This window comes from Sylvia atricapilla, chromosome Z (genome assembly GCF_009819655.1).
Source record: "Sylvia atricapilla isolate bSylAtr1 chromosome Z, bSylAtr1.pri, whole genome shotgun sequence".
Taxonomy (NCBI): domain Eukaryota; kingdom Metazoa; phylum Chordata; class Aves; order Passeriformes; family Sylviidae; genus Sylvia; species Sylvia atricapilla.
In genome coordinates this window covers 19,604,159-19,617,196 of record NC_089174.1, presented here as the reverse complement: position 1 = coordinate 19,617,196, position 13,038 = coordinate 19,604,159, and the positions used below count along the sequence as shown (strand labels likewise).

Here is a 13,038-nt window from a genome sequence, read left to right as displayed (position 1 = left end):
CTAATGGATGGGAAGAGTTGCTAAATTCATGTCTCATTCTGAGATCAACAATGGGCAACTTGAGCGACAGCAAGTTATAGATCTTCAGCTGTGTAGCTCTAAGGCAAGTATTAGCTTGGCTACAGGCCAAAAAAAAAAGGGTGAAGGAATCCTCTAGACTTGAGTAGGTGAGTTTCTTTTTATTTCCACAGTCTCTGCAAAAACAGCAACTGAATGAGGATTCTACAGGTATTTTATTCTACTTTATTCTGACTTATTTTATGGATGATTTCAGGTAACTGAAAAACACCAAGGTGGGTCTGATCCTTCAGGGTGATGATCCTTAAAACAGTCATAATGTAACAGTCATGGAGCCAGCATATCTTTTAGCACACTGGATAGTCAGGGAAGTAGTATGTAATTCTACTTAGCCACATGAAGAGTTTTCACAAACAAGCAGTGCACACATCAGTGGAGGTAAGTAATTTTTCAGAGACTGCTACTAAACAGCAAAGCTCTGTGATACACAGCAAGCATCAGAGAATTCATTTAATACCTCTGGGGAACACATAATCATAGAGTAAAAGATATAACAGCCAGGGCAGGAAAATCTTGGTTATTTTATCTTTCATTTTGATTTCCTGAATTTGCCACTGCTTCACAAAAAGAAAAGCACAGGGGTTAAGGACATTTAATGACAGCATTTTGGTGTCCTCTTAACACACTGCATACAAAAAGTAAATGATGCTGGTCCTTGCACTTGCATCAAATATGACACTGATTGGATTCTTCATTTCTAAAAAGGTCCATTCTTTTTATTAAAAGATAATTTTTAATAAAACAAATAGTTCTTAAGATATAAATGGTGATGTGCTGGGAAGATTAACATACAATAATACTCTGGAAACATCAGCTGAAGCCAACCATCTGTTACTTACATAACAGTGATCCTTGAACAGTGGTAAACTTCTTCAACACAGCCCACTAATAGAATTCAAATATGCCAACAAATACCCTGCATTTTCTAATTCACAGAATGCAAATCAGTATCTTCCAATTTCCTTATTCTAGGACTACAACACTTGCAGTATGACAACTTGCACAGTTATGAGATCTTTCCAACATTTTTCTTGAAGTAAAAGCTAAATTTGAAATGTACAAAATGTTGGAGGATTGCAGTCAGAGGTCTACAGTGGCTACTGAACATTGTAGCCAATGTAAACAAACATTGGCATCTTTTTACTCCCTCTTCATGTTTGCATGCATCTTCTCATAACACCTCTATTTTTACTTGAACGAAAAAGGAAAGCAAAGACTAATAAGACTGAAGGCTTCTTATGGTTCAGAGAAGAGCAAAGTTCACTCTGCAGCGTCTGAACCCACTCAGTAGCAAATTCAGGTAGCAAGGTCCAACTACCAAGCTTAGAGTTAAAACAACCGTGAGTACCAAATCTGTTTGGAAAAAAACACAGCCAAAAGAAAGTAGTAGAAGTACAGTGACCTAACTTGACAGGACTGCAGTGTGCAGGATTGCTAAGAGGAATCAGGAACCAAAAGAGCTGAGAAAATCATGGCGAAAAGGAAGTGCAGGAACAGAGGCAGGCACAGGCTTGAGAAGAAGTGGGAAGGAGTGCTGTGACACACAATAACATGGAGAATTTTAACATCAAGCTGCTACTCAGAGCTTGCTAAGATTAACATGGGCTGGGCATTGTGTAAGAATGGTAAAATCCCCAGTAGCTGCCCTGCTTGGAAGAATACCTAGAGTTAATGACTATATCCCTTCATCCACTTAGAATTTTTTCAACATCCTATTGCATATGCCATTACAAAAGCCCCATGCTAAAGTGAGTTCTTATGGGCAACACAAAGCACAAATTATCAAATCCAGTTTTCATAAGTGTTACCATGTGTCATCAACAATTTTTTACTAATATCACAAAAAACTGTCCCTGACATATCAGATGAAGGAGTAATACAGGAAATGGCAGGGGAAATTATCTACTTTCATGCACTAACAGGAAGAAATTACCTTTTATTTCAGAAGAAGTTTTTTGTTAGTGGCAAGTTGTTCATCATTTTGATGTGAGATAAAAAGGACAAAATAAAAGACCAAGAACACTAAGCAATCAGAACTACTGGTGGAAGACTCTACAGCTCTAATAATAGTAAAACACCCCTGAAATAGCAGTGATGAGTAGGAATGTTGAGAAAAAGACGAGAATACAGGTGAGATATCGCTCACATCTACATACTATACTCTCGAAGAAGTATAGTCATTGAAGTGTTCCAGGTGGACTTTAAACACATGTATGAGGTTAAAAACTGCATTAAATTCATTTAATGAGGTCATACAGACTGTAATCATCACGTCAACTGTGCTATACATACATACATTATTCACAAAAATTACCCTGATGTTTGTGTTTTAAGAATACAGCCTGTTTGGCAGAGTTTTTTCTTATGATTACATCAAGCAGACCATGGGAAGAAGAGGAAAAAGGCACCTACTCTACAATCCTTAAAGGTTTTGTAGACAAATCTTGCACATAGAGATTTAAACATCTGTGCCCAGAAAGGGTAATTGTATGTTAGTGAAAAAGCAGACACGTGCGCTCAGCAAAACAAAGTATGTCCTTCAAGAGGAGAAATCCTTTCAGCACTACTCTGAGGAAAAGTCTGTGAACCATGGAGACTAGAGCACAACTGATATTTCTCACATTCAGGGAGGGGCATACATTAGCAGGTCTGGACGATATAAACAGGAATACATTATTCCCGTTAATTAAATTGTAGGCCCCATTACTACAGGATGTTGTGAAGGATAAATGGGTTCTAAAAGAGATTAGATTAACTCACAGAGAACAAAAGGTCTATCACAGAACATTAAACACAACTGTCAAGCTACAGCTGGGTCACAGAGTACCAATTGCTGTCTGCTGAAAGGTCCTGCGATATGCTTGATAAAAGATCACTTTATACACGGCTAGGTTGCTATACTACATCTTTCCTTCCTTCAGACAGAATAGTGGGCTTGACAGACCCTCCCTCTGATCCAAGATGAAAGCTCTTTATCTACTCCTCCTTCTTCCACTGAGGCAGGCCTGCAAATACTGCCTCATTAACCTTTGAGCATTTTGTCTTTATTCAGAAAATTATTCTGTAAGATCTTCTAAAGGAGTTACAGTAACATCCACAAGCCTCATGAGAGGCTCATTATATGTTACACTGACATTTAACGGATTTGGGACAACTTCAATCAATCCAATAAACTGGGAGCAATGGGTTGTCAAGAATCATATCACCAGAAACAAAAAATTCTGTGGTACAAAGGATTTTTGTAAATCTCAGTAGCAGACTTTGTAAAAAACCTTGTGTGTACATGATGGCTTTAGACTCAATGATAGTAGGTTCAGACTGGATATAAACAGGAAATGTTTTCCTGTGACAGTGGTGAGACACCATGACAGGTTACCAAGAAAAGCTGTGAATGCCCCATCCCTGGAAGTATCCAGTCAGGTTGGAAGGGGCCCTGAGCAACCTGGTCTAGTGAAAGGTATTCCTGGCCATGGCAGGAGGGTAGAAGTGGATGATCTTTAAGATCCCTTTCAACCCAAGCCCTTCTATTGTTGTGAGTCTATGTTTGCAGATAATTTGTTCTAGTCACATGACTAAAAGGGGTTCTAGAGTGTGATGGCATTTAAAAAAAAACAAGTTGACCCACACTGTTGCTTCAATCTTCTGTCAAGTGCAATGAATCACCTTTCAAGTTTACTCATTGAAATTGCATATATTTCTATTATTTACTCTGTTCTGTGTACATAGCTTGAGCATGTAAAATAGAGCGAAGGCCTCTCTAAAATAGAGCAAATCTCCTTCAGGAGATTCCCCTGCTGGAAGGAAGTACTCAAACAGCAAAATCCAAAATAATTTCACTCATGAGGTCACAAACACTCAACACCCAAACACAAAACAACACCCAAACCTTATGGTTTGAAACCTAAATATAAATTGTAAAAAACCCCCATCTGATTTAATTAGAATTCCTCCAAACAAAGCTTTTTTTGCCAGTAATCTTTCCTCTTTAAGAAAAGAAACAATTTTCGTATGAAACTGGGCCTCCCAAAAGTTTCTTTTTGTTTTTTTAGTTTGATGCTTGGGTTTTTAGGTTTTTTTTGAAATTCAACCACTTTTAGTGCCACGGGAAATCTTTGCATTCAGAAACAGATGTCTGCAAAAGTGGTAAGATAACTGATTTTTACAAACACGGTAAGAAAAGTGCTCTAATTGCAGAGGAACACAATATTTAAATTAATTTGCTTTAAAATAACGTTAATAAAGTGTTAACAATTCAGATTTTTTGCTTTATTTTTGCATCAACAATGACTTTATTAAGAAAAATACAGTTTTTGGTCTCCTGCATGGAAGTTACATTCACACCTCTTTTTTTTTCCCCACATGTAATTTCTTCATTGTGAACTACATTTTATGTAGTCATGGAATCAGAGAATCATTGAATGGCTTGGGTTGGAAGGAACTTTAAAGATCATCTACTTTCAACACCCTGCCATGGGCAGAGGTACCTTCCACTAGGGCAGGTTGCTCTGGGCCTTGAATCCAAATGTCTGTGCATTGACAGCAGGGACGAACAAAACAAACACTTTCAGCTGCATTTAGTAATTTTTTCTCCAGCTGAAGTGAACAAAAATAGGCAGTTATGCATGTTCTAAAACTCTGCCATATGTAGATGTGCAAAATACAGCACCAGAAGAAGAACTGGAACAGGATGGTGGAATCACCACCCCTGGAAAAGCAGAGATTTCATTCACAAAAATAGATAGTCTGGCACTTAGTGATACGGCTTAGTGGACAGAGTGGTATCCAGCAGAAGGCTGGACTTGATGGTCCTGGAGGTCTTTTCCAACCTTAATGATTCTACAATTCCAAGACCCAGTATGATTTTTGGAATCCAGTATTTTTGGTAATAAATTGTACTATTACTCTGAGGGAAATTTTATGTAGACAAAACTCTGAAGGATTTTACAGCAAAGCGCTTTTCATGTATGTTAAAACACACAGACTCTGATTGAAGAGAGCCTGCAAATGAATCCAAGTTTCCTCAAGTTGCATTGACAATTTGGATAATTCTTCCAAGAGTTTTGGCTCCGATGAGAGAATCTTAATATGTAACTGAAAATGAAAACAAGCAGTTAGTGAAACAAATACAGACAAAAAAAATTAAAATACTGTTTTCCCCATTAAATTCCAATACTTTGCTTTCAGAAAATGTTTGGAAATTTCTTCTATTTTACACTGTCTCCTTTTTAGTATTTACGAGCCATTTTTCTTGTACTAGATGGGATAAGGCAGCAATGTCCTAAATCTGCTAGATCATCTTCTGGCAAGACGGCTCAATCTATTCTCATCACACACTTCCCTAGAGGATAAATAAATTTCTCCACTTTCTGACCTGCATCACAAATTCCTCTTTAGGCTAGAAAGGCTAGACAGGTGCTAAGGTCAACCAGGATTATTATTTTAATTATCCATGTTGCATACATCAAGAAGAATGATGCCAGGACACACTACAGTGATAGTGATGTGACAAACGGCAACCTTGTTAAAGCAGAAGGAAGATAAACCTTCTGATCTTGCAGCAATTATTACTTTACTTAATTATTACTTACTGGATGGAATATTTATTTTCCAAGCTACAATTTGAATCTAGGAGCCTTGATATTGAGCTAAAGTCTGAAAAATAGTAGGTTCATTCTGGATATTAGACAAAATTCTTTACTGTGAATGTGGTGAGGCACTGGAACAGGTTACCCAGAGAAGCTGCGGATACCCTGGTATTACAGGTATCTGAATGTTTGTAACAATGTTTTCCAAGTAAACTGTTATTAAGTGTTTTCACATGATTCCGTAAATCAGAGTATCTTAAGCACTTGTACCTACCAAGGGTTTCAATCTTCTGCCAAAACACTTTGTCTCTAAGAGCAACTGTTACCATGCCTTTTACCATGTAGAGTGACTTTTGAACTTACACACACTGTGGAATTATTTCATTGCTCTGTGATACTCAACAGATAACATAAGAAAGGCAGCCCACTGACATGGAAGGTAGGTCAGGCTTGCAATGTCTAGAGATAAATCCATCAAAATGCCTAATTTACTTCCCAACCGTTGTGTATTAAATTCTTTGCTTAGTTAAGACATAGTATAACTTAGTTTAACAATTAACAACCACTAAGAAGTTAGGCATGTTACAAAAAAATAAAACAAATTCTAAGGAGTACTAGAACAAAATCTGTCTGGCAGGGGCCACTTCACAACATCTTTTGTTTTGCAAGATTTCTTGACTGCCAAATCAGTGCCAAATGAGTTGCCAAATCATCGAATACATTTAAGTTAGACATTTTAAAACCATCTCAAAATGCCTTCAGACAATTTGAGCAGACACTTCATAACTTTTTACTGCATAATCATTACTTTAAATAGGACTAACATAAATTTTACAAGAAAATTGTTACCTTTAAAAATAGTGCCAAGTACGCCTGAATGAGTTCAAAGTTGTACTTCTTGTTCAGCATCACCCCAATCATTCTCAGAAAGCTCAGCATCACCTCGATTGAGCCACCACCTTCAGGGGCCAAACCCCGTAGTTCTAACTCAATATTAGATGGTCCTAAACTTTTCAGTAAGTCAAGTGGAGCTTTATCTGTGTGAGAACATTGAGGGACACGTTATAAGTGACATCTGCAAAATAGAACCTAATAGATCCTTCATAAGACAGGTTTATTCTGTAATTATTAAGCAGTGACTATTAATTTTAATATTTTACTGTTTCCTTACTTTTTTATTTTCAACAAAATGTCTCCCTGTCTTTAATTTACTGTCCCATCACATACTAGAAGTACGGATGCACTTTATTTGTAATTGAAAAACACAAGTAACATCTTGGTGTTTGTTTCACTTTTTTCCCTCTTCTGTCTTTTAAGTATAACAAAATTTCTAATTAACCACACAACATTGTCATTTCATACCTCTTGGCAGAAATAGTGTACATACTCGAGATTTTGAATCATTAACTGTGAATATACTCTGAAAGACAGAGAGCACTACTTTTACCAGGCCTCTTCTCTCTAGATGACATTAAAAAAAACTAGAGATCTTCTGGTGCATCTAACAAAATTAGTAGTTTTGTTAAATTAATGACGTATGTTGAAGGATGCTTCTCCATGGCAGAAATACATGCAATTTACAAACTTTCTTCCTCTTCATAATTGTTCCCTCTCAGGATTTCTACCATCCTACCTGATGATCTATGAGGATTCCATCCATTTGTTTTAAAAATGAAGCAGCAAAAATATGTTTGGCTGCAAATGCAACTGATAGCTATAAGATTTTTAGAATTTATCTGATTAATATTTATTTTGCTAAGAAGACCAATTTCATGGTAGCTAATGGTATTAGGAATTGGTTAATATTCCTCAGGTGGTATAAATCAGTATTTGATTCTTACAAAAATCTTTAGCTAGTTTTAAATATAAATGATTTTAACAGTACTAAACAGATGCATTAAATATCTTTTTTTAAGACATTACATAAACAAACCATGGAACACATTGTGAAGTTGATACACACATAACATGGAAAAGGTTGCAGCTCAGTCTACATTCCACAGTCCTGACCTGAGATGTGAAATTCCGCATCCATCCCAACAGTTAACCAGGATGGTTTCCAGCATGATTCTTTTAATTTGCATGGTCCAGTCAACTTTACAAGAGATGGCTGCAATCTAGCAAGCAAAGAGCCATGTTCCCCATCAGCAGCCTGCCCAGCCAGGATCATGAGGCTCCCAGGTTCGTGGCTGTAACACAGACTCTGGAGCATACCTGCCTTACAGCAGAGGTGGCCTGAGGCAGGTCCATTACCACAGTGCATCAGAGTGCACTTGCTCCCTGGCTCAGCCCAGCCTCCACAAGATTTTTAAACATTCACCTCTTCTGAGTGGCTCTGAGGCACCTTAAATAGAACATTGTCAACTGAAATATTAAAAATAAGGCATAAAAACACACCTGTTTGCAACAGATAGTAAAGATCTGCGCAATCTCCATTTTTAGTGCACTTGAGTAAGCTGGTCATCTCAAGAGAATTTAAGCAGAAGAATTCCCAAGAGGACTACATTGTGGGGGTCCATGTCTTTTTGTTCCCCATTGCTACAAATGACTGGCCTGAATTGGGACCTATAAAGGTGGCACAGGGTTTGTACCACTCTGGTAGCAATTTCCACTGAGTCAAGGAATCAGCCAAGAAGAGAATCCAGAGAAGGATTGGAAGAGTTTGGGAAAGAACTCAAGGAATTCAAGTGTGCGCACCCCATCTAGAACGTCGGTAAACCAGTGGGAGCAGTGGGAGCAATGTGGGATATTCCAGCAATATCCCTGGAACAAAGGAGGAGCTTGGACCAAGAATGGCAGCTCCTACATCAGCAGACTATTAATGTTGCTGATGTGAAACTGATAAGCACCCTGCTAGACTAGGTGTTCAATCACATTAAAGATTTTTCCTTTAATGGCCCTCTTCAAGTAGAAGCCTGGCAAACAGTAGGGGAGAGACTTTTTGGGATGGTGATGCTGAAGCTTATGAGCATCTTGCCACATGGGGGACAATAATGGTGGCCATTAAAGAAAGCTGTGTGAAAGTTAAACATTTTTCAGCTTCAGAAGCTAATTCCTCCAAACCCTCAGCGTCACCAAAACCCATATCCGACTGGTCCCTTTGGCGCAAAATTCCCACACCACAAGCAAGCGGTGGACATGCTTCTTGCCCCAAAATGGCGGCATTGTAATCCACATTGGTGGAGAAGCCAGAAAGTCGCGATGAACGAAGGCGACTGGCGGTTGCCAGTTGATGCATCGAGCCAGCGCCCAGCGTACAGAGAACCACACTTCAGTCACAGCCCGGGGCCCCGTGCCCCTGGGCACGACAGCCCTGCCTGCCTGGCTGAGCCCCGCTCGCCGGGATGCCGCTCGTAGCCACCGGTTCCTGCTGGCCATAGCTGCAGGCAGCTGGAGTTTGCTGGCCAGGGAGTGGGGCAGCCTGCCAGGCAACCACTGTGAGTACCTTGCTGCGTCTGTCTTCTATACTACACTATGCATATTTTCTTTCCATGTCTGTTACAATTCTGACATTAGAAATCACATACATAAGAATCACAAAATAAAAGCAGCATCAACATTCTTAGTGAAATACTTTGTTAACTTACATTCGTTGGTGCTCAGGGCTTCTTCAAGATGAATGTAGAAATCAGATTTCTGTGCCAGCACCCCAAGGTTTACCACCTTCGACTAGACCACAAAAGCATAGCAGTGTGTCCATGAATATGCAAACATATTTTTACAATTCAATTATATTATATTTCTACTGAGACAGTAAGACTGAGAAATAAAGCAATAATATAGTGAGTTAAAACTGGTACTTTAAAGTCTAGCGATTTACCTAACACTAAAAAGCATTTGAGCATTCTTTTAAAACACACTACACATAAACACAATTACAATGATTCTTGTTTTTACCTGTCTATCATTTTCCTCCTCTGGTAGAATGTATCGGGGTATAAGACCAGGAAGTGTTGGGATGAAGAAAGGCGCTGACTTCGGAACTTTTGGTGGCTCTCTTGGTTTATTTTTTTTCTGTTAATTAGATATTTGAATTAAAATCATTATTATCATAGTAAGAGCATGTGGGAATATTTTGTTTGTACAGTTTCATTTTTTAAATACTGTGAAAACTCTAAAGAGTACTTGAAAAGTAAATATAGAACTAGAAGTTTTCACCACTAATTATGAAGCTACTATTCAGCAGAAAAACAGCCCCTCTCCCAAATCCCAGCAACTCTGAAAAACACCACATAGACTTCTACTGCAAAATCTTGAAAAATACCTTAAAAGTAGGAACAAGTTTCATGAATAGGTAATGCATTTCATAGAAATACGGCAAATATGTGGATGTATGCTATTTTCTGCACAGTTTTAGTACCTTGATAATATCAAGATTGATGAGATTTTTCCACCTTGATTCTGGTAACAAGGAAAGGGTCACCAGCTGTTCTCCCAGTTGCTCAGGTGAGACATATTCTATCATTTCATCACATGCATCTTCATCTCCTGACACATCCATATCTTGCAGAAACAAATATCTTCTATGAACATTAATACTCCAATTCATTTTTTAAAAAATCAAGCCAAACATTTTTGTTTATTTTGCAATTTTTGAATAACAAATGCATATTAGTTACAGACATAGGTGCTAACATAACACAGAGCTGAAAAGCTACAGAAACAATCAGTATTAGCCTTGTGAAATACTAAATAGTTTTAAAATATTATAGCTAAGATGCACAATTAAATAACCAAAATTTTAAAGACTGGTAAGATCTCTCTACTTTGACTGAAGTTATATAAAAGCAGTTTATAGAACTACTAAAGAAAACAAAATTTTGGCAGTAATTAATTGTTCTAACTGTATAAATATATAAACAGTAATTTTAGTTCTAAGTTCTAAAGCTGTGAAATCCTTGCCTTTAAATCCTGGCACCATATTCACTACATTATCACAACCTCTTCATAGGTATGACTGAAGGGGCACATAAAGATGAAGAAGATCTCAATATTAAAACACAACACCCCACAGGAAAAGTTAAAATGTCAGTCACACGATTTTCTCTTGATTTCCTGTGTGGTCTTGAACAACCTGTCTACTTTCCCTTCTTTTTGTAAAATATTACTTTGCTAAAACAATGAATCTAATAGACAAGCCTGAAACAAGAAAGGAATATAACCCATTAAGAGCCCTTAGCATCTTAACTGGAACTTTACATTTGCTGAAGACACAAAGTGGGTTAATACTTTCAGCCAGAATCAGGACAAAAACATTCAAAGTTCTGGGATGAATTCCCATCTCCCTAACTTAAGTATGTAAAGCAAGGCTGCTAAAGCAGCCACCATCATCATGATGTTCTAGTGGCCAATAGCTAGGTGTGCTTCTCCTCCAAACGGAGATGCAAATGCTGGCACTCCAAACTTGGGCAGACAAGATCTCCATCTAGAGGACTTCTGAAGCACAATCACTTCTATTAATTTAGCAAAAAAATCCACTTAAGCCTTTCTTTCACTGGGCACAGGCACATGCCAGGTCAGCTGAACCCAATTCTCTTGGCAACAAGACAATCACAATGAATCTATGGCAAACAAGCAGGGCAACAAACTGCAAGGGAAAAACAACATACACTTTCATCTGAGGATTACCTTGCATAGGGCAGGTGCTGGGGAGTGTCACCAAAGATGGTTCATAATCTGCAGGAAGGGGCCGTAATGACACAAGCGAATACAAAGAACGGTTTGACCTGAAAAATTAAGACAGGCATTTTAAAAGCCATCCACAGATGAATGGGAACAAGTACTTCAGACATAATTTATACCACAGCCTAATACTGCTTCAGTATGGCAATTCACCAGGCTCTATCCAAGATTAGCTCTCTTCATCTACCAGATAAGCAGGAAAAGAAGGGCAGCAATAGACTCACCAGAACATCTGAAATATAAATGTTATGTTCAAGTATTATTGCCACGAACATAATAATAATAGGCTGCAGACCTCAATATCCTTTTTGAAGTGAGGGGCCCAGAACTAAACACAGAATTTGAAGTGTGACCTCACCAGTGCTCAGGACAGGGGCAATAACTGCCCTGGTCCTGATGGCCAAAATAAAATACTTACCTGTGTCAGTGTTCCACCACCCTCACAATTTCTTTCCAACGTGTACTCTAAACCTACTTTCTTCAGTTTGAAGCCATTCCCCCATTTCCTGTCACTCCAAGCCTTTGTCCAAAGCCCCTTCCCAGCTCTCCTGGAGCCCCTTTAGGCACTGGAAGGGCTCTAAGGTCTCCCCAGAGCCTTCTCCAGGCTGAACACATTATGCAAACATAAATGATTCATCCTGCTTTCACAGGATTTTAGGATAATACTCTTAGCAAATTTTCTTCAGGTTTGAAACGTGAACACAAACAATCTGGCAAATTGCTTCTTTTGTCAATATATACTAGGGCTAGGTAAAAACATCTGTTGTGATTCACAAGGAAGCACTTTTACTTAACCACAGGAAGGCCTAACAACCAAACACTCCTTAGGCAAAACTACAGGCTATACATATAACCTGAAATAATCTGTCAACTGAATCGGAGAAAGACACAAGCCATTTTAACACTGTGTTACTTCAGTACTAGACCTGAAGAGTCATTTGCTTTAAAGCTGTGTCAGAAGGAAACTAAATTCTGTGTAGAAATAGATTACATACTCACCACAAATAAATTCCAAGATCGTCCACATGTGCTGAAGCCAGAAAATCTCCTGTAGGGGACATAGTAAGGCTCACAGCTGCAGAGTCTACCAAAAAACAATCTATGAGACTATGGAGAAAGACACAACAGAGAAATTATCAGCAAGATAAACTTGTTTTATCTGCACACATCTGAATCACAGCTGAATGCAAACAGACCACTAAAAGTATGGACACAAACCAGAGCAGTAGAAATATCCAAATACATTATATAAACACAGCAAGTGAACAGCACTGTGCAACAAACCCCTTGTCTAAACAAAATGCTCTAAAATCAGATAAAGCTGGTATGTCCTTAGACATCCACACCCTAGAGAATATGTGATAAACCATTCAACTCCTTATGCCTAAGACAAACCTTTTACTGGCCACAAATTCTGTACTTCCAGTCAGCCCCAGCTGCTCAGACTGACAGTTCCCTCTCAGCATACTTCACATACACTTGGCTAATACTAGCACCTAATGTTTCTAAAATAAAGTATGAATTGTACAATGTAAAGTTTGATTATCTGCAACAGTTTCGGCATTACCACATCTTCAGTCTGATAAACCATTCCTTGATCATTTTTTTCATGATTGCAGAAAGTTGAAAAAATACTATGTAAAAAAAAAGATAAGATGCAACTATTCTAACATTATAATAACATGTTATTATG

General features: G+C 38.2%; 1 protein-coding gene across 1 annotated transcript in view; it reads right to left on the bottom strand.

Moving 5' to 3' along the window:
* Positions 1-3,219: 3,219 nt before the first annotated feature.
* The window catches only part of WDR36 (WD repeat domain 36), a 29,188-nt gene continuing 19,369 nt past the window's right edge, over positions 3,220-13,038 (bottom strand). The window contains exons 17-23 of the mRNA XM_066339959.1: positions 12,345-12,452; positions 11,292-11,389; positions 10,024-10,166; positions 9,561-9,677; positions 9,251-9,332; positions 6,513-6,700; positions 3,220-5,169 (exon numbers count right to left, since the gene is read on the bottom strand). Of these exons, the coding sequence (XP_066196056.1) occupies positions 5,020-5,169; positions 6,513-6,700; positions 9,251-9,332; positions 9,561-9,677; positions 10,024-10,166; positions 11,292-11,389; positions 12,345-12,452 (886 nt within the window). The 3' untranslated portion in view covers positions 3,220-5,019. The remainder of the gene's footprint in view (positions 5,170-6,512; positions 6,701-9,250; positions 9,333-9,560; positions 9,678-10,023; positions 10,167-11,291; positions 11,390-12,344; positions 12,453-13,038) is intronic.